Raw genomic sequence first — 22,586 nt, forward strand, 5'->3', positions numbered from 1 at the left:
ATTCTCAGTTGGCCCTAGTCTCTCACTCTCTCTCACTCTCTCTCTGTATTTCTCTCATTCATTTGCTCTCTCTCTCTCTCTATCTCTCTCTCTCTCTCTCTCTCTCTCTCTCTCTCTCTCTCTCTCTTCTCAGGTGTTTTGGGGTCACTGTATAAATGCTCTTATCCATTCCATCATTCTCTTCTGGTTTCCGCTGAAAGTACTGGAACATGGTAACTACCTCATTCTACCTCAACACACACACACACACACACATACACAAACCACCCACATCGAAATATTTGCACCCTTAATTCGGTACTTTGGGGGACGGCACGGTGGCTCGATGGGTGGCGCAGTCGCCTCACAGCAAGAAGGTCCAGGGTTTGATTCCCATGTGGACAGTCTGGGTCCTTTCTGTGTGGAGTTTGGATGATCCTCTCGTGTCTGTGTGGGTTTCCTCCCACAGTCCAAAGACGTCCAATAATTCGGTACCTTGAGCAACACCTATTACACAAAGACAATGCTGATTATACAGTCAAATAGGGAACGTATACGTATGTTTTAATATACATAAAAAATCTGTCCACCCCAAGTCAAATAATCATTTAATACATGGGGATAAATGGGGGTTTGGCAACCGTTTTCTAATTTCTTGAATAACGCAAACGTTTGTGTATGGAATGCAGCTGAATTGTACCTAAGAATGAAGGCCAACGCTAATACATTCACATTTTCATCTTCTCCTGCGAATCATTATCACATTGAAGAGTCTTAAACAAGGAATTTGAAAGCACTCCTCAATGTTAAAATACATTTTACATCCACTGAAGATCGGAATTATCTCTGTCTTGCCTCTCACCTCTCCTGTGTATGTCCTCAGACACTCCATTTAACAACGGCAACAGCGTCGACTACCTGTTCATAGGAAACATCGTCTACACGGTGAGCACCAAAGATCAGTCTTCATTAAATCAAAGCCACAACTTTCAATCAAAGATCACACACTGCTTCACATGCACAGACTTCACATTTTTCACAGTGTTTGCTGTAAAATGTATTAAATAATCTTTAGATAATTGTCAGTATTAAGTATATTTTATTAAGCATGGAAGAGGACTTGGAATGAAGAACACCAATAAAAGCTATAGGTGAAGTGAAAACGGTTGAATTGAATTTATGTGGAGAACTGATGGACACTTTGTGATAAGAATCTTTAATCAGTGAAGTACATACTTCTCTCAGTGTAAAGCACAGTCCTGATCTCCTCTTGTAGAAGCTCCGGTTTAACGACGACCTGCCGTTTGTTATTAGGATGTTAATCGGTTTCCTCCGGGTGGTGGTGCAGAACTTCTCCTGCATGGTTTGGATTAGAGTCTGCACTTCCAGTCCAAACGCTTGCTTTTTATGACGAGACTTCCTGCCTTTATTAGCTTTGCTGCTGTGCTGTCAGGGCTGTGTTTCATTCTTGAGAAGCAGCAGTGTGTGTGTGTGTCATACTGCCAGACTGGCTGAAATATAATGATGTTGGATGCCAGACACCAGCTCTCTTAAAGCCTTAATAAATTGTATTCATGAGACTTGGGTCTGTCTGTCTGTCTATTGTCTGTTTGAGTGTGTGTGTGTGTGTTTGTGTGTGTGTGCGACTGTTTTGGAAGCACTGCTGTTTTGTGCCTGAAGGCGATAGTAATTGTTATCCGTGTGAACACTTCACCCTGACTGTTGGTTGATAAGTGAGTGTCATTACTATTATTTATTGCCCCGTGTACCCCTCTAACCCCCTGGTCTCTTTCTGCAGTATGTGGTGGTTACGGTGTGTCTGAAAGCTGGGATGGAGACCACAGCATGGACAAGGGTATGTTTCTCTACGCAAATACACACAAACACACCTTCTAACATATATCTCAATTCCAGAAAAGTTGGGACAGCATGTGAAATGCCAATTAAACCAAAAAAAGCAGTGATTTGTACCAGTTTGACCTGTATTTCACCATAGACACTTCAAAAACAAGCTGTTCTAAAATTATGTCTGCAGCATGATCCATAAATATTGGGACAGGAAAATTTTTTAAATCTTCAGCTGGTAGAAAGAATCTAGGGGCCGGTTGCATGTAGTAACTGGATGAAATTAAAGCTCATTTTTTTAGGTCAAGCCTGTCAAGACTTCTGAAGCGCTGTGAGATCACCTCATGACAAATACTGTACATTGACATGAAACGTTTTCCGTGATCGTTCAGCTGTCAGGCGCTCTCTGAGCCGCAGCCAGGACGTGTCAGCCATCCGCCGGTTCTTTAGATAGACGGTCCGTCCCATTGCACCTATATAATCCACCACCGTAGATGCGAGAGGGACGGGGGGGGCGTCGATGCCGCCTGTCCGTTCAGCTGTCCGCACACTCGAGCCCCCATAATGCGGCAGACTCCCTAAAGAATTCACACAGGGTCTTGTTACAGAAAGAAAAAAGACCAGGGGAGGCCCCGTCTGCAGTGGGTCTATATTCAGTACGTCTGAGAATGACCATGACTAATTTTTGTCCTCTCTCTCTCTCTCTCTCTCTCTCTCTCTCTCTCTCTCTCTGTACAGTTCTCTCATTTGGCCGTGTGGGGCAGCATGGTGCTCTGGATGCTCTTCTTTGCCGTGTATTCTTTCATCTGGCCGCACATTCCCATAGCTCCGGACATGCTGGGCCAGGCAAGTACACACTTGCACGCACACACACACACACACACACACACTCACACACGCACACCTTCCCTGGCGCCGTGGGCGGACATTAAGGGGCCGGGCCTACCAGCCGCCCTGAATAACAGTTGTGCACATGTCTCATGTCACCACCCTAAGATGCTTTATTTCAGAGTGGCCTCGTTTAAGGGCCCTTCAGTAGCCGACTGACCCTTGTATTCATTTAAATGATTCATTTGACGTCAGTTCTAAAGAGTCTAATGAAGAGTCTAGTGAGTTTTTATCATAGTGGAGACCACTTTTTATCCAGTCAGTTCATTTCTGCCCTGCTAGAGCTGCCCTGGTCAGCTTTAACTGTGTTATCTATGAGCAATATCAGTGGTAGCTCAGTGGTTAAGATACTGGACAAGCAATCAGAAGGTTGCCGGTTCACTGTTGGGTCCCTGAGCAAGGCCCTTAACCCTTATTTGCTTAAAACTTGAAATTACTAGGACCCTAAATATGAAAGTATTAAAAGTAGGTCCTTCTCAATACTTCTGCTGCCGGCTCTGACACACAAGCATTTTTATGGTGTTTTCACACACCAACACGCCCCCCGCAGCTGCCCCCTGCCAGCGCTCTCTGGGTGTTCTGTGTCAGCACGGCCGGAGCACCGGGGCCGATTTATATCCCTCCGGCCAGGTGTAGATACCCCAGCACCTGCCGCACTGTCACCCGAGCCCACAAGCTTTACTGCCGGGGCTTAAACCTGCCGTCTGAGGACCCACTAAACGCCGTCTGCTTTTCCCTTGCGATGTATTTGCGGTGTGTCCGTTCACGTGGGTGTGTAATATCTAGGTGTAAGTTTTATATATGGGGTTAAATCAGAATCCCGAGTCCCTGGATGATGAAGGATTTGGGTTTTCCAAAAGTCTTTCGGTTTAATTTATGTCAAATCAGGAACGTACTCGAGTAACCCCGCAGCTGCTCTTTCTGAACGGGGTGGGGTGAAGGGGGGCGAGGGGGATATGGCATATTGGTCGTGTCTCTGTTCGTCTCTTTAGCCGTGCGTTCATTTCCTCGTGTACGTCTGTTTCTCCCATCAGTCTGTCCTAATGATACCGATCGCTCAGTGTAACGGTCGGTGTGTGGGTTGGAGAATGCATTTATCAGAAATATGTTTCACTTTAAGGTTGGGTAATGGGGTGACGGGTCGCCCCCGGGTCAGCACAGAGCTAGGTTTAAGCTTCTTTATAGAACTCATTTTGTACAAAGTGGCTTTACAGCATCTATTAGTTCTGCTGCTCCAAAGTCACCTTGTAAAAAAATGTTATTTAGTAGTTTTTTTGGGGGGTTTGGGGGTCCGTGATGCCCTCACTGACTGATACGAGTCACATGCTGTTGTGTGGGGCAACTCCAACAATGCCAACACACTTCCAGCTCCCAGAGGCGCCGTCTCACAAAGCTATGTATCATGTATGTACATGCAAAGCCATGGAACCCTGTCCGACCCCCTTCCCTCAGACACAGGCAATCGTGTTCACAAGCTCGAGCCTAAAATCCTAGCGCATTAGACCACCGCACCACCCGAGCGCCCTCGTGAACCCTGTTTAACTATTTTCTGGGCCTTAAACTCCTCTTTCTAGCTGACCTAGTCACCTGTCATGCTGTAAAATGAGGATGAACGTGCTGACAGCTGTTACAGTAAACTTGGCAGGACGATCTGCCCTGCTGCATAAACGTGAGCGTCCACGCGCTCTCAGTTGGCCAGCGTTGATTTCATTAACAAGAGACGCAGGAACCAAGTCCCTCCCTCCCAGAAAACAAGGCCAGTTATTCTCTCTTAGGCTTCCAACTTTAATAATGCACAATAAACATCACACAAAACAACACAACATTCATCATCTTTAATTCCGTTTTTACGGAACGCTTTACAGTTACAAGTTCAAAACATTAGGTGCCATTTATTTCCCCTTAGGAAGGTGCTGGTGGGCAATTTTTCTAACTAAAAAAAAATACATAAAATAAAGTGCTGGGTTATACAAAGCTCAGTTTTATAAGTCAACCAGTTAGGACACATCTACAGAGGATTCTGGGTACCAGCACACACTGAAAGCTTTAAGACTTTAATGTCTTTAGGTTCCTGGATCTTTTCTGGGTATCAAAGGGTTCTGTTTTGTTTTATTGACACATTAGTACATTAGTAGATATGGTGGAATAGGAACCACAGTATGGGGGGTGGGACGACAGGGTGAGGGTGTGATGAGCAGGAACAGAAGAGGAGAGACAGTGACTCCGGATACATGATGTGATAATAAACATCCCACACTGACGGGGTCAGAGGTCACTGTCTCCAGCTGCTGCTGTTTAGCTGACGTTTATTGATTTATGGTGTATCAGTGGTGTAGTAGTGTTTCTGTAATACTGTTGGTCTTTTTTTTTCTTTCTCTTCAGGCTGGCAAGGTCTTGCAGTGCTGGAGCTTCTGGCTGGGACTGATACTGGTGCCAGCATCATGCCTGCTCAAAGACGTGGCATGGAACGCGTGAGTAACGAACACACTCGCTTAGAAAAGAACATGTTGAGTGAATATTGAATATTATTTTCTCACTGATGTGTATTTGTGTTCAGAGGGAGGCGCACAGTTCGGAAGTCTCTCATGGAGGAGGTGCAGGAGTTGGAGGCGCGGGCTGTTGATCCTGGCGCGGCTGTACTTAGGGATTCCAGCGGCCGCAGGTACGTGTGACACTCTAGATGCTAAAATGAGCATTATTTATTCATTTATTAGGATTTTAACGTCGTGTTTTACACACTTTAGTAACTTTCATGACCGGACAGGTAGTTACTCATTACCCATGATTCATCAGTTCAAGTTTTTAATGTCAAACACAGTCATAAACAATTTTGTATCTCCAATTCACCTCACTTGGACGTCTTTGGACTGTGGGAGAAAACCGGAGCTCCCGCAGGAAACCCACACAGACACTGAGAGAACATGCAAACTCCACACAGAAAGGATTTAGTTCGCTCTGTCTGGGAATCGAACCCAGGACCTTCCTGCTATGAGGCGACAGTGCTACCCTACACTTACAATAAATGTGTTCATTGCTTGCAGTACTTGTTCGTGGTCAGTTTGTATATGATGTCTGTTTAACCCAACGCTGATGGTCCACAGGCCCAAGGCTGCAGGCTCGTAGGTCCCAGCAGGGCCAGAGCCAGATCCCTGCAGGTAGATCCCACCTGCCCCTGTGTGCTCTTTCATATAGAGTGCTAACCTGTCTCCTTCTCTTCTCAATTCTCCCACGCACCCCACCCCTTTTTCCTGCTTGCCATTTCTTTATTTTAACTGGTTTGACTGGTTTCTCTTTGTTCCTTTACATCTTCTCATTGTCAGGCGGCCGTGAGCTGGTCAGGTTGGTGGAACTGTAGCTCTGTGTAGTGCGTGTACGTGTTTTCGGAGTAGAACGCACTATCGTGACGTGTAAACCTTTCCTAAACTAGGGTGACCATTTTGGTGTTTTGGTTTTCAAAAATGACTTGACACTTGGCAGGATGGCAGGTTAAGGAAGGGCGCGGGAGGGAACTGGGTCTGTACCATAGAAATGTGTATAAATTAGGGGTTTAATTACAGTATTTGACAAACACATTAATATCCATGCAACTATATTATTATTTTTTAATGAATAAACAGCTACTTTTTAACAAGACAACTAACAAAAGCAGTTTTGTGTTTTGCTGAACTGGTTTTGCTGAACTGGTCCCACTCGGACGCATTTTTTAGGTCCAAAAAAGAGGACTTGTCAAGGACAAAAAGAGGACGTATGGCCACCCTACCTAAATAAACTTGTTAAACCTCTAGTTTTTGAAACAAGACCATAGCTGTGAGTTTCCCTGGCCAAAAGTATGTGGACGCTCAAACTTCAGATCCGTATTGTTTGTTATTGAACAGGTTATTCGTTCTTTTCTCAGCACAAGAGGACTTTTATTTTCTGATGAAATTGCTGTTTATGTTTACCGAGCGACTGCGGCAGTGATTGGAAGAGAGCTGAAGAGTTTTCTGGGTGGCCAGAGCTTTCTAACGAGGGCGGATGCTGATTTGATGCACTGTTTGAGAGGATGCAGCTTCAGCCCATTTAGCTCAGTAAACAGTCGGATAACGGGACTGTGTTACGGTGGGGAAGACTCCCGAGCTTTGCCACGTTTTCACATGCTCGAATTCTTCAGCTTTAGATACAAAGAGCTTACTTGCAAAATGAAAAAGGATCTGTGTAAAATGCCCAAATGCGCCATTCCCCTTTAGACTTCTGGAAACTCCACAGGAGGAATTCAGCTCAGATCTCAGCTTTCTATTGAAATGTATAAGCCGGGCGCTTGTTTATTTCTTTATTTATCGCTCCATCTCCAGCCCTATTTGACCGCTCATGTGTTTAACAGGGAGAATTTTCTTTGGCCGTCTGACCCGTCACGCCACGGTTACAGTGGCACTCCGCTTTAATGACGATGCCAAACATATCGAGGCCCCATTCCAGCGCGAGTATTGCATGTCGCCCCCGGTTCCTCCGCTCTACGCCGTGCGCTCGAGCTCTAACCTTGAGCGGCTTGGCCTCCCTCCATTCCGGCTGGGATTTAGATCATAGCCCTCTCGTGACGGATATGGAGCGGGAATCGCTTTCATCTGATTTAGGACGAGACATCAGTGTGTCATCATACGGATCATCACGAAGACTTATCGCTTTACCATTTACAGTCTGTTAATCATGGGGTCAGTTCCCCAGGGTGTCTTTGTGTGGGAAATGATATTAAAATTCCATTTAGAGCGCTCGCAACTGAAATGTAACGTTTCCATATTGGCCCAGATTTAAAGAGAATTCCTTCTTCTTTATTTATTACTTATTAAATAAAAGTACAGCTGATGTAGGGCAGCTGTAGCCTAGTGGCACCGTGATTTAATCTTTAACCTGCTGTTCACCTCGAGCTGGTTTTATGGATGCGGTTTAACCCTAATCTCGATCTTGACGCTCAGTAAAAAGCTTCATTTGCATCCTCAGAACCAGCGAGTAGATTTCCCTGTGTGCTTTGATCTCTGAGTGGTGTAGCTGATTAGCTTGTTAGCGATTCTGAGCTCTGGCTGATGAGTAACTCGTCTGTCTCTGTTTCTCCGGTCAGTCTGAACGAGCGCGCCCACCTGCTGACCCGGGTGTTCAGGAAGACGCCGTCCAGCGTGGGCCGCTCCAACTCTGTGCAGCAGACGGTCACACGTAAGTGTTATAACTGTGTATTACTGAACATGAATTTATTTTGAATTTAGTTTTTAGTTTGGCTAATGGTTTTACCTTTAATTATGATATGATTAACATAATGTTTGCTAGCTTGCTTTTGGTTTTGATTGCATAATATAACCGAGAGGCCAGTGTCACGAAGCTCAGTAGTGATTTGCCATTTTAAAATTGTCATTATGTGTTTTGGCTATTATTAGTGAAGTTCTCAGTTTATATAGCATGCTTGGCTAAGGTTGCTAAACTATAGAAAAGAAAAGCTAGCATTAGCGTCACATTGTTACAAATCTATCCTTAGTTGCGCCCCAGTTGTTTGCTTTTGTACTGCCCTTGTAAATTTATGATTTACTACGTCTGATCCTCTCCGTTTTTCTCCACAGATGGCTATGCATTCTCCCAAGAAGAGCACGGGGTCGTTTCCCAATCCCAGGTCGTGCGCTCCTATGACACCACCCGCCAGCGGCCCAGCCTGTAGCCACACCACACCTCAAAAATGCAAGGGCGGCAGCTGACAGACTTTTTTCAGGGCATTTCTGCCCCCATAAGCCTGCTGTGGCCTTACTGGACCTCTCAAACGAACAGGACTGAAGTGGACCTGGCCTGCACTGAATCGGGTCTCACTTTTCATAACCAGGCCTTTCCAGAAAAGACTGGACTAGAGGGGAAATAAGTGGGTGGGAAGGGGAGGGGAGATGGGGCGGGGCATACTGAGACAGATGGGCATTAGGAGCCAATCAGCATCCAGACATGATGCATGGAAATCAGAGACGGTGGTGTTTCTGACTGTAACTATCGCTGCGCTACACAGCCCCGTGGATGTCGTCATGCATGTGCGTATACACACGTCTGTATGTGTGGATGTGTTTGTGTATGTGTGCGTTCATGTTTCATGTTGAGGGAACCTATATGTGTGTGTGTGTGTGTGTGTGTTTGTTTAAGTATTGACCATTCCCTCTCATCTCTGTCTCTTGAGCTTGGAGTTCAGCCTGTCTGTCATCACCAGCGTGATGCTGGAGAAGAACTCGAAAATAAACATTAAACCTGCAGTCTGGATGAATTCCTTTCATAGTGTGTGTGTGTGTGTGTGGGGGGGGGGTCTGTATGGGTATGTGGGTGTGTATGCACGGCACGTTAGAGTTTAAGTGATGTTTTGACAGAGTAGAAACTATTATAATGATTTAATGTCACAACCAGTCAATACATTTTTGCAAATTAATGAATAAGAAGGTAAACATGCTGTAATAAAACAAAAGTATGTTATAGATAGATGGATGGATGGATGGATGGATGGATACTTGGTTGATCCTGAAGGAAATTAAGGTTATGTCCAAATTACAAAAAATATACAAAACCCACCAAAACACATCGATGGCTATTATAGTTTTTTTAAACAACCCTTTTAACCAGTTGTTGGGCAGTTGTAGCCTAGTGGTTAAGGTACTGGATTAGTAATCATAAGGTTGCTGGTTCTCTATTTCTTAAGAATTTCAAAAACAAATCACATCCCTTTTCTACACAGTCACCTCCCAGTGTCATCAGCAAAAAAATGTTTTGGTTGAGCGTGTAGCCACTGATGCAGCGCTGCTTTCACATCATCATCACATGAAAATCTTCTTCCCCTTAAAGCTTCTTCGAGTGTCCAAAAAGGTGGAAATCAGATGGCGGTAAATCGGGACTATAAGCGTCTCTCAGACACGACCGATTACTCCTCCTCCCGCCCTCACCGTTTATAACCACAATATAAAAGTGTGTACATATAAATGTAGTCGTTGGACTATTCCATTCTAATTTCTATTTTTATTTGATATGTTAATGTGGTTTAAAACACTAACTGGTTCAGACCTGTTCATGCACAGACCCACAGATCCCCTCGTTACTTACAGACACTTGTCTTTCCAGCTTTGTCGGGATCATCACCCCCTCATTTTCTCACTCGTTTCCCTTTCTCTCCTCCCGGAAATGGCTGCAGGTACGAGTAAGCGAGTGATCCGCGCTGGTCTGATTTTCAAGCACTTTCTGCCTTGACTGTTCTGTCCAATAAAAAGAACTTCAGTATCTTTCTCCTTTTGTTATAGATTATAGATCTTTTATTTATACGTCACCAGTGTTTGCTGATCAGAGTGACTGTGTGTCTGATGTCATTTGGAATCGCTGGACACGAGAGGAATCATCCTGGACAGTGGTCCTCAGACTCTTAGATCTTGGACAGTTTTAAGCAGCTAGATTACGTGTAGTTTTGGTTCGTGGAAGAAAACAGGCACATCCAAAATAAAACTTATCACCAACTACTACCAACTGCACCACCATGCCACCCTGGTTACAAATTATAATCCTTCTTATGTTAGTCAGAGTTACACTACTCAACCATCTGGTTTGTACTTCTGTTTTTTTTTTAGATGTGTTAAAAGACGTTTGAGAAAGGAAATGGGTGAATGATGTGTTTATATATGACATCATACGATTAAAGGCAGGAATATGATATGACTAACACATTGAAGCATGTGTAAATCTTAAGCATAATATTAAACTCTGTATGATGGGTGCTTTCAGCTTACGTCCCGTCCAAAAAACACACCGTACAGTCGTGAAGGAGCGAGTGTGAGCCATAAATCTGTGTGTCGAGAGAAATTACAGAACAGACCACCCAGCTGACCTCACTTCATAACAGGTCGTGAGTTATGAGTGTCTTGACATACTTTCCTAAATTATTATTGCGTGTAGACAAATTGATATAAAATTGACACTCGTATGGAACCTGTCTAAATGTCTCTTCATCCTCTCCACGCTGGATCAGTTCTGGAAAGCCCATGCCCAGCCGCTTGGAACCGACCCAATTCCATCTTGTTCCAGCGCCTCAGAAATGGGGAATCCATGCCTCCGCAGTGCCGTCCTGCCTCAGCAGGGGCCGCACAGATCCGTTTCAACTCCCTTCAAGGTCTCCTCTAATGTCTCTGCTTTCCACCCACTCTCAGGATTTCTTTAGAGTGTGCCAGAAATATACACCCTTCAGTGTTAGGAAAGTGTAATTTTTTAGTTTCTTGTGTTATTATAGCTGCTTCATTCAAAAGTCATTATCAGGGGAGAGTGGATGCATTTCAGTGTTTGCTGTGGCTATGCTGGGGAGTTTGGACATCTCCTCTAAATGTCCTGTTGGGACCACAGCAGCTTCAAATATAACGGCCACTAGTTGCGTTGAGTTATTTAAGTTGTACAGTTCTCAAAAGTGTTTCAAAATACTTCTCGTATGGCTGATAGAATTTGAAAATGAAGTATTGTTTGCCTTTTTCTCAGCAGTGGCTTATGTCTTGCCAGTCCACCATGAAGACCTTCCTGACCAGACCTGAATGTTCCTGAATGACCTGAATGTTCAGACAACTCTAGGAAGCTTCAAGGTTGTGGCCGTCTTCTATATTAAAACATTGAGGCCACTGTGGACTTTGAAGATTGCTTCGTATACTTGCCCTGATCTCTCTTGTCGTAGTTTAATCACAGAGATGCACAGACAGTTTCTTATTTCTTTGATTTGATTGCTTTGCTTTTGTCCAGTCTAAATTGTGGGGTCTTAAAAACCCATGTATGTGCCTTCCCACTTTGTCCAATCAGTTCATATTGCAACAGGTGGACTTCCATTGAGTTTCACCAGACCACACCAAATTGGAACCATCATTTATTCTCATCCATGGCTAGACAAATTTAATTTGTAACGCTCAGACCTAAACCGGGTGGAACTGTGAGCGTTCCGGGTGGGCCGAGTCAGTCCTACCCCATTACTGGCCGTGTTGCTTCTATATGAAGTGCAAATTATAGCACTCCCGGCCTCTGGCTCATCACTCATTTAGTAACAGATTCTACTGACATGTTGAAAACCGATCTGAAGTCAGCGTTGGAGTGCGTGTACTCGAGTCGGTTCGGTTTAATATAGCCGTAACTTGCACCTTAAACACCTCGCACCTCTTCATATGGAAGTGTCGAACATGCTGCTGACGAACATGCAGCGAGTCAGCACAGCTGAAAAACAACTCAGAATGCCAACATGCACGCTGGAATATTTATTATAATTAATAGATTTTACATTGGGACACATTCAGTTCAAAATAAACATTCTTTTACTTGCACACATTACATACATTACAAAACATGGACATGAAAGAGATCTTTGAGCTTTTTAAAAGTAAGATGTTTTCCTGTGAAGGGTACGGTTCTTATTCAGGATCAGTTTGTCCACCCTGAGCTTTTAGTTTCTTAAAGGCAAAATGGCACTTGGTGGATGCTGGTTATTCATTAACATCCCAAATTCACAGCAAATCAGTCGAATAATTCTAATTACCATCCAGAAGTTACCAAAATTGGTAATATTGTAAAAATATTAGTACAGACCAGTTCTGTAAACGTGCATCTCTTCAGAGACTGCAAACTGCTGTTAAATATTGTGGAGTTTTTGATTTTTTGGTGCTGCTCCAGGGCACCTTATGCTAACAGACCCAGAGAGAGTCACCCACACACACACACACACACACCTCTTTCACAAGAGAGAGCGGTGAGGGGGAACGGTTGGCACACAGTTTAACTGCATAATAAAGTCTTCTGAAGACTGCCGATCTCCAAAACCAAATGCAACGTTTAACCCACACACCTTTCCTTAGGTATATATATATTTATATATTTTGTATTTCTGTTAAATGGCTTTTCTGGCACCTAGATTGTGTTTTCAGAGTTCAGTGTGTTTCTGACTGAGCTTTTATGGCACTTAAGAAAGTGTGTGTGTGTTTGGTCAGGGCATTGGTCAGGGGGTTGGAGCATCACAGTCTGTGTCTCGTGCTCACTTCATTAGAATTTAAACATCCACCAGGGAGCCTGGGCTGCTTTTCACATCACACCACCTGCATTTCTCATTACTTACTACATATACCACACACACACACACACATTCACACAGCGGTGCATACACTTCCACGTTCTGAAGAGCATGAAGGGAGACTACACAAACACTCTTTATGTGTACAAACACCCATGTAAGACACTTTTACTACCACATAACACTTTTACAGTGCATTACCAATGTTAAATACACACTTTTTCCACTACCCACAAAGAGCATGGGTACTCCAGTTACACATACTACACATTTAGATTGATTGTTTTGCTTTACTTTACCGGGCAACATAAGGGTACAAAGAGATTGCTGGCACTCCTATTTCTTGTTGTAAAATAAATGGATGTAAATCTATGGACAGAATATTTTCAAATTCAGTTACTTTTTATGTGATGTTTAGTTTTATTTTGCTATAAATGTATTATAAACAGCTGTCATGTAGACTTTGGCATATTTTGGGCTCAGTGGTGCAGCAATGTGGGTGGGTGGGTTCTAAACAGCAACATTGGTTCCAGGAACCTGGATTCAAACCTCACCCTTATTCAGTGTCTGTAAGGAGTTTTGTGTGGTCTCCTTGTAGCTATATGGGTTTACTTTGGGTACTCCAGTTTCATCTCGCCTCCAAAAACATACAGAAGGTGGATGCCTGAGTGTGTGATCGCCTGCAGTTAACTGGCTGCTGTAAATCGCTGTAACAAAATGGGTGAATGTGTGATGCCGTGAAATAGATTGCCACCTAGCATTTTTGCCTGATACCATGTAGTGATGAACCCATTGCATCCCTGACCAGCCAATGAATATGAATGCATAAAATTTCAGCCCTTAAAAAATTTAAAAAGCCAATATGTTTATGACTTTCTGTAAGCTTCCTCCACTGGCTGGTGTAAAGAGGCTGGCTGGCAAATTCACATGGGTGGTGCTAGTCTGCGGGCCCTACCTGGCCAGCGTCAGGGTGGTGTAAGCAGTAGGCCACCACTGATTGGTGTAAAGAGGCCAGCAGGCAAATTTACAGGGGGGAAAGGGGGCGGGTTCTAGTCTCCAGGCCCTTGTCGACCTGCGTGAGGATGGTGTAAGCAGAGGAATCATTGTAATAGACGATTATAAATGACTGAATTGAGAGAAATGCTGATTGTCTTTGAAGGACACATGTATGTCTCTGTGGGGTATTTTGCAACATAAATAAAACATTACACAAACCTTCACACAACATACATTCAGGACATATGCTGGCACTGCTATTGTCCTTACAGTAACTTTCTCCTTGGAGTGTGCTGAACAACAAGTCCATGGTTGAGGGTTTTGTTATCTTTAAACCCTGGAACCACACACAGCACCTTTGCTGACCTTTATCTGTTGTGTACAACACACTGTGGTCCTGAATGGACCTGTACTTGTGCGCCCTTTGTGTGGATTTGATTCTGCTCCCTGTCGATGGGCATCACCACCGAACGAGACTCTCACAGAGTTACAGGCAGCTTCTGCTCACCACTCACACTTGTCACACTCGTCATACTAGTCATACTCGTGGGCAGTGGGTAGGGCGACTGTAGCGGCCTGTACGTACCCTGCGTAGGATCCAGAAAGGCCGGGGTTGGTGAAACCGGGTGAGCGTACCCGATGTACTGTGGATGGAGGAACTGGCCTTGGTGGGGCATGATCTGTGTAGCCTGTTGGCAGTTCAGCACCGAAAAGTTAGTAGGCATGTTGACGTAGACGCTGGCATCCGGCGGCAAGCAACACGAGGCCTGCGTGCGCAGAATGGGGCCTGGCACAATTCGAGGTGCAGGGGCCGGGACGGAAGAGCTGGATGAAGTGGCTGTACTGGACTGACGGGATGAAGAGCCCCTTGAGGTCATCATGGGGATAGACTCCAAGAGACGCCCTCCGCCCGTGTTGGGTTCCTGTTTGGGTTTGAGGCAACGACAGCAGCACACAGCGACCACCGAGCCAAGCAAAACGAACGCCACGAAGACAGAGCCCACGATCAGGAAGGGCACGTAGATGGGTACTACAGAGAAAGGGAGAGAATGATAGATTTTTTAACATAACATTCAGAGGAATATGACAAAAAGGTGGATGTCATGAGTGCAGTCGAATCTAAATAAAAACAATTGGTTGGTTTTTGGGTCCATCATGGCCGTGAGGTCTTAGATTCAGTAGTTGTAATATCAGGACTACCTGAGGGTCACTGCTAGCGCTTTAATCAGGAATCAAAACTCCCAATTCCTTCATGTAGGTCCTCACTGCCATGTCCAATGTTTACGGCTAATAAACAATAAAGCTTTTTAAATCACCATAGTGATTAATATATTGAATAGTCAGCCCCAGCAAGTTGTGTTGCTCAGATTCCTGTAAATTCCACCTCAAACAAGTTATATTATTCTCTCATTGTAGCTGGTAAACCTGTTATAATTGTCACTCTGTAAATAACAGTGAAACATTATCTGCATCACTACTGTACCCAGACAAAGCACAAAGCCTTTCTTTATAGTGTACAGGTGCTTGCAGATAGCTCTTACCAATTATGTATAGTCTAGATGATTCATTATGTACAGTCTAAGCGCTTTAGGAGTGTATTTGTTACAGAAATGCATTTAGTTTAAATTTAGATTAAACCTACTGGTTTAATAAATGGTTGCAAATTTTAACATTTCATGTTTTAACAAGGCTTTAGACTTTATCTAACAAACAAATAAAACAGCTTCATGAAGTTACCTGGCTGTAATGAACTGAAACACCGCAAGCAGATTAGTTCAGCATAATCAAGATGTTGATTATGACGATGTGATGTGCCCGATAATGCTTACTGACCCACATGAGAAAGTGACAGCGTGAAAACGAAGTCTCTCGGCAGTGGAAAGATGTTCCACCGACGTGTCCCCGGGGGTTCCTCATTAAGAGCTCTTAACATTGTTCTGATCTGCTCTAATCCACCGAAACAACCCATGACCTCTGCCCCTTGGTTCTGTGTGTGTCATTGTTGGGAATTTTGTTTGCAAAGATTTTGTTTTAATTCAAGGCAATAATTTCTAAGTAAGACACCAGTGAAATGTACTTTGTATTCACGTTAGACCATGTAAACCATGTATTTAGGCTCTGCATGGGACTGTGTGAATGTCCCATCATCAGTAAAGCCAGTAAAGCCATTATAAGTGCAAAACCAGTGGATATTTTGTAAAACTGTGTTTCTATCTTTGTTTAACTTTGTGTTTTGGAGGTTAGTTAAGGATTCGCCTCTTTTGGCCCCGTCTGCCTGTTATTTGACCCTCACTTTAGACATTTTTTAATAAACAGAAATGTTAACTTGCAATCTTTGTATATGAGATTTTTGAAGAACTGTTCCCATAACTGTATGCTTGGATAAAATCATTCCGCAGTGGGAAGTCCCTTTGGATTAAAGCATCTGCTGCATGAATCAACGTAAATGTAAGAAACAACAGGCTCTGTGATGTATTGAAAGCAGCAGCTATAGATTTATCGCTCTCGAGCGGAGTTTCTCATTTTCCCCTCAGTGGAATGTGTGATGTATTTAGGCGAGGCATATTCATAACTTCGAGAGATGATGATGCACGGCTGGCTGTTGACGGAGGCGCCTGCGCTCTCTAGGAGATGACTCTTGGACTTCTCGCGTCTCCTTAAAAGGTGCTTTCTCACAATGCGAGTGCACACCTGTCGCATTTCTGTTCGGATTCTGGTGGCAGGGGGAGCAGTCGCGGAGCCAGACGGTGTCACTGCGCTCAGACTGCAGCTGTCTTCTGTTTCAGCCTGCTGATATTCCCCTGTTATCACTCACAACTTCTTACTGTGCTAGTTCTCATTTCCCATGGTTTCTGTTGGTCAGAGGGTCCACTGGCTCCGTTATTCTTTGAGGGGGGTTTTCTGGCATGTATTGGGTACACTCGTTCTTTTAGTGGTTAAGTGGCACAGCAAAGTAATACAAAGTTGATCTAAATGAACACATAATTACACCAGTTAAAGACAATATTCTCGCAGAATTCCTACACTCAAGTTCCAGAGACTTGTTGAATCCATGGCAAACTGTTCTGAAGGTTCAACCCACCAATTTCAGCACTGTAAATTTTGGAAATAATGGATATAAAGTGGATATAAAGCCTCTGTATTTATACACGCTTATTTAAAATGTCATAGATGAATAATTTTATGAAACGGTCTGATAACTGGTTTAAGCTTCAGGGTAACTTTTTTTTTTTTTAAATCATTTTACTTGGTGCAAGGCTGACACACTTTGGACAGAGTGCCAATCCATCACTGTCCATATCATCCACTGAGATTCGAACATCATAACAGACTGCTGTGGCAGTTTTAGCCTGGTGGTTAGGATGCTGCCTCACCACTGACTGGTTGCTGCAGTTGGGCCCTTGAGCAAGGCTCTTTTCCTCAATTGCTTGACAGTATATGGTCACAGTCGCTTTGGATAAAGGCGTCTGACAAATGCCGAAAATGTAAATGTAACTGCTGTGGCAACCGAGCGCCTCAACCTGTTCTAATAATATTTAAAGCTGGATACGGCATGTGGATGCAATAATTGGCTAGCAAAAGAGGCCGCTGCACCACCTGAGTGCCAAGGTGTCATGATGTGTATATTAATCTTTTCCTTGCAACAATAAACTCTCAAGGACGCTCTGGAGGAGGTTTCATAAAATCCAACAATAAACAAAGTCGACTGAAAGAAAGAATTTGTAGTGTTTATTAGAATTCATTGACGGATTGACTGTTTATACTGTATATAACTGTTGGCACAATAGATCCTAATAATATGTCATCATATTTGACGTCAAACACCTGGAGAACACTGAGTACTGCTGCGTACTTTTGGATTGAGGAGAAGCACCGAGCGCAGCGTACTGTGGTGCGTCTGCCCGATGATGTACGCATACAGTAAAGATGATAAACCATAACCCTAACATTAAACTTAATTTTAGCAACCACAAAATAACTGGGTTGACGAACATTTCGTTCTAAAGCATTCTCAGTACTTACAAAACAGCACTGATGTACGAGTTGACAGACTGACTGTCAGTGTGTTTATCCATTCACACAAAAATCTGAGGTTTTAGAAATCTCCACTCTGGACAGCATTTAAGAAGAGATCGCTTTTCAGTGACCTAAAATTCAATTCTTTTGTACAAGTAAACAGATTTATTGAAATGTAGACAGCAATCACTGTCCCATCCCTTAGTGAAATCCTGAGTGTTGAATAAAGATTTATATTTATTTATTAGGATTTTAACGTCATGTTTTACTCTTTGGTTACATTCATGACAGGACAGTTAGTTACTGGTTACACAAGATTCATCAGTTCAAGTTTAATATCAAACACAGTCATGGACAATTTTGTGTCTCCAATTCACCTTACTTGCACATCTTTGGACTGTGGGAGGAAACCAGAGCTCCCGGAGGAAACCCACACAGACACAGGGAGAAAATGCAAACTCCACACAGAAAGGACCTGCTACGCTCCACCTGGGAATCGAACCCAGGACCTTCTTGCTGTGAGGCAGTGCTGCTACCCACCCTGTTGAATAAAGACATTCAGTGCTCATAGAAGTATAACCCAGTGAAGACGACTACTATTATGAATTTGTCAACGTTTTATCTACTCATAACTAATCTGGTTAATCCCTCTCTTCAAGCACTGAAAGATAAACTGTTTTGCAGCACAGCCCACTGACGTTAGTCTAAAATGTCCCTTAATGCACTTCTAGCAACACAAGCCATTCTCAGAACCTCGGGTGTTGACAGGAAACTGCGCTTTAAGACCTGATCCAACCCCACCACACTGCCATTTCACGCTTGAGTTTAGATTCACTTGAATGAAGCTGCGTTTGGGGGATTTACACACAGGCTTTAGACATAATCCATTGTTTAGGTTGTAGCTGAGTAGCTATGGAGATCTGATCATGTCCGAACGGGATCCTAATGCTGCCAAACTCCCTATTAATAACCACGTGGGATGATTTGATTCAATATTGTGAGCGAGCTGGCAGGGTTGGCGCATTAGTGTAGCAATGGTGCCAGCGCAGCACATTAACTTCTAATTTACTTCTAATTAGGTTGTAGATGTTGACATCAGGTTTAATAAAACGCTTTGGACTGCTTTCATTGAATCTGTGTGACTTGGCAGGGTTTCCAGATTGGGTGGTCCAAAGAGGGTAGAAGGTAATACTACTCCATTTCTGTCCAAACGGGTGTTTCCACAAATTTTTACAACTGTGTATGTACAGTCCTTTCCCAGTTCTTGAGCATGCGACTTTTTTATTTTAGGTACTTTGAGAGCCGCTTGTTTAAAGGCCCTTTGTATTGAGCTTTAATATTTCCTCAGGTTTAACATTTATTTGGTAAATTTATAGTTCAGACTCAACATATTTAAAGGTGATCTGGCTGAAAAGTGACAACCCTGCCCAGGCCCCCATGAATACAACAGCAGCTGTCATAGACGGCCACTATTGTGCCAACAGAAAGGACAGAATATGATGGATGAAGAACTCCTTTTAATTTTCTCTTAGACACATGAAACCCAATACCTAACTTCCTTTTTTTATCGGGTTTGTTTTGCACACAGTGGCGCCCGAGGGCCCCAACCTCTAACCAGGTCTTATGCAGGATAAATTCCCCTGGTTTAAGCCACGCAGTCTGTGCCAAATGTCACCGAATTAAAGCAATCAAGTCCATGCGAAATGTGGTTAGGCAGCGCTGCCGCGACTCCATGCAGACAAAGAAAGCGCTGTGTGTGGAGATCAACAGAGATGATGCACTGATCCGTACTCATGAAAAATCAGCAACAAATCAGTTCTTTAGAAGCGGCTCTTAAGGGAATCCGTTTTGTGAGTCAATTCACAGGCACATTATATGTTCTTATATTTGTCTTGGTGTCAACAGCAACCATAAATCATAGTTAGTACTATTTACTTGTTCAGAAGAATCTAATTATTATTTTGTACAGATTCAGTAGGATTGAGGCCTAATGTGAAGACCATAGCACATGATTTTTTATACTCATACTCGTATTTATACTCAATAACAGTGAGTTCTGGTCCACTTGGGTCAAAAAAAAAGTTTAAGTAAATGTATGAACACTAACCCTGCACTAATCTTAACCTTAACAATTAAAAACTGCTCAAATAAATGTTAAAAATGTGTCAAACATTATCATTGGTAAATTATACAAATGTATATATATATATATATATTATAATGATATAGTCTAGTGGTTAAGGCACAGGACTAGTAATGCAAGGTTGGTGGTTCAAGCCCCACCACTGCTAGGTTGCTGCTGTTGGGCCCTTGAGCAAGGCCCTTAACGCTCAGACTGTATACTGTAACTGTAATGTAAGTCGCTTTGGATAAAGGCATCTGCCAAATGCCGAAAATGTAAATGTAAATTATATAAATTGTACTTATTCACTTTTAATAGATATTTCCAAAATCCAAAATAAAACAACCCCATTTGACCAGTTTAACCTTGTTGTAACCTAATAAAATAGGACGTCCCTCTAAATGAATGTTCTGTTTGTTACCGAGGGTTTTATGAACTTTTTGTAGGTGATATTATGTTAACAACTCTGTTGGGCGGCACGGTGGCTAAGTGGGTAGCACTGTCGCCTCACAGCAAGAAAGTCCTGGGTTCGATCCCCAGGTGGGCCGGTCCGGGTCCTTTCTGTGTGGGGTCTGCATGTTCTCCCCGTGTCTGTGTGGGTTTCCTCCCACTGTCCAAAGACAAGCAAGTGAGGTGAATTGGAGACACTAAATTGTCCATGACTGTGTTTGATATAATCTTGTGAACTGATGAATCTTGTGTAATGAGTAACTACTGTTCCTGTCATGAATGTAACCAAAGTGTAAAACATGACGTTAAAATCCTAACAACTCTGTTGAGAGCTCCAATTCTTCAAGAGCACTAAAAGAATTCTAGAGATTAAAGATAGTGTTTTATATATTTTTTCTAACCGAGCCAAAGAACCACCAAAGAACCATTTAACCATCCAGAGAATCACTGCGCAATCCAAGAGGAACAACAGGTTACACATACGACCTTTATGGGTTTGTTAAGACCTCCAAACTTTCCCTACAGATGCGTTATTTTAACTGGTGTGGGTGAACTGTTCAACCTACCTGCTGCGTTGTTTTTGTCCTCCTCATGTCCCGCGTTGGTCTCCTCTCGACCCCGCTTGTCGTTGTCGCAGGTGCCCTGATCCAAGCGGGCTTCAGAACTGGAGCAGCAGTAGCGCAGTTCACACTTCCCGCAGCAGATGATCGCTTCTGCACCGTCGTAGCGCTCCGGACACTGGAAGCCGTCACGCCAAACACCCTGCTGGTCCCTCCAGCCGTGACAGTACTCCCCACTCGCCTTCACATCCATCACTGTTAACAGCGTTAATACAACCGCAAGAGCCATCGGGAATCCTGCGCCCTGCATGGTGCCACTTTACTGAGAAGTAACGCGCGTAATGTGGATTACCGGTGAATAAGAGCGCCAGAGGAATGTCATCTGACGAAGGAGAAAAATCCAAGGGTCTAATTTAATAGACCCATGAATGCGCTGCCAAGAGGTCCACGAGTATCCGCTGTGTCCTGAGTTAACATGAGACCTTCAGCCACTTTGCGCCAATTTTAATGAAAAGTTGCGTACTTTTTTTTTTTGTTTTTTTTTAAATTTAATATAAACATCCAATAACGCATCCAAAGTATCTGTATTAACTTGTGCATAAATCCCCGCACTTAAAAGCAAAACTTTTTCGTCTTTCACAGCGCGCTTCTCACATGTCCTCCCCCCGGAGCCAGACTAAACCCGAGACGGATTCGCGTGTAATCCAGCCGCTCCACTTGTGCGCCCTCACCGAATTCCGCGTCTTTTTTCCCCACCACAATGATGTTCCTCTCTCTGATCCATGTCACGCACCGTTTACCTCTCCACAAAACCCCCTGCTCGTTCCTCGAGTGTCATCTGCCAAACACGCACCAGCTCACACTGACGGACTGGAGGTATTTCTGACACCATGCCCACCCTGGACAGATTTGCGCAGGCGCATTTGTGCGCTCACCACCTTTTTTGGACTTTTTACAACCCTACCAGTCGCCAGTGCTAACAAGTGTTACTGGATAGCTCTGTATGAAAGACTGTTTAGTGTCCTGTTTAGGCCCCCGTGTGGTGGGTGCAACACTAGCGCAGTTTAACGGTGCGTGAACTTCATTCACCCATTCGTTTTTATTAGGCATTTATTCAGATTCAAGCCATGAGCATCGATTCACTCATTCATCTAGAGGTTTCCGCCCCTCTCCTGTTGTAGAATAGTGGTGCAGCAGGTAGCACAACTCCAGTATCCCTGGTTTAACCTCAGCTCCAGTTACTGTCTGTATTCCACCTACCAAAAACACTCAACTGGATGGATTGGCTACTCTTAATCTCCCCACCTAAACTGTAAGTTTATTGAAGAAGTCATTCGGATTGAGTGACGAATGTATCTCTACAACAAACTTGTGTCCAGATGAACTGATTCAACTTTGTGGGTAAGTAAGGCCCATTGTAAGAAAGACGTGACTGGCTATGTCTAAGAAGGGTGGCCGAGGTGCACTTGTCAGGGCGCTCTCTGTGCCGGTTCCAAGTCCAGATAAAACAGGCATAACATTGTGCCAACTGTGCCCTAATACAGGAGCACCCATAAAAAATATGGAGCGAGTGTGTGTTGCATCCTGTTCTCTCTCTCTCTCAAAAAATCAAACTCAAAAGAAGCTTTATTGGCATGACAAATAAGACATTCGTATTGCCAAAGCTGTTACA

General features: G+C 43.7%; 2 protein-coding genes across 5 annotated transcripts in view; one reads left to right on the top strand and one right to left on the bottom strand.

Moving 5' to 3' along the window:
• Window positions 1–8,960, top strand: part of atp8a2 (ATPase phospholipid transporting 8A2) — a 48,768-nt gene extending 39,808 nt beyond the window's left edge. For all 4 annotated transcript variants that reach the window (XM_062985721.1, XM_062985722.1, XM_062985723.1 and 1 more), the window contains 8 exons: window positions 134–212; window positions 863–924; window positions 1,778–1,834; window positions 2,563–2,670; window positions 5,095–5,183; window positions 5,270–5,374; window positions 7,805–7,896; window positions 8,295–8,960. In XM_062985721.1, coding sequence (XP_062841791.1) covers window positions 134–212; window positions 863–924; window positions 1,778–1,834; window positions 2,563–2,670; window positions 5,095–5,183; window positions 5,270–5,374; window positions 7,805–7,896; window positions 8,295–8,389 — 687 coding nt within the window. In that variant the 3' untranslated portion in view covers window positions 8,390–8,960. The remainder of the gene's footprint in view (window positions 1–133; window positions 213–862; window positions 925–1,777; window positions 1,835–2,562; window positions 2,671–5,094; window positions 5,184–5,269; window positions 5,375–7,804; window positions 7,897–8,294) is intronic.
• Window positions 8,961–14,244: 5,284 nt separating this feature from the next.
• Window positions 14,245–21,224, bottom strand: LOC134301319 (protein shisa-2). The gene is made up of 2 exons (XM_062985977.1): window positions 20,921–21,224; window positions 14,245–14,795 (listed from the first exon to the last, which is right to left on the bottom strand). The coding sequence occupies exons 1-2, from the start codon at window positions 21,222–21,224 to the stop codon at window positions 14,245–14,247; spliced, it is 855 nt and encodes a 284-aa protein (XP_062842047.1).
• Between the last annotated feature and the right edge of the window lie 1,362 nt (window positions 21,225–22,586).

The sequence above is a fragment of the Trichomycterus rosablanca genome, chromosome 23 (assembly GCF_030014385.1).
Source record: "Trichomycterus rosablanca isolate fTriRos1 chromosome 23, fTriRos1.hap1, whole genome shotgun sequence".
Taxonomy (NCBI): domain Eukaryota; kingdom Metazoa; phylum Chordata; class Actinopteri; order Siluriformes; family Trichomycteridae; genus Trichomycterus; species Trichomycterus rosablanca.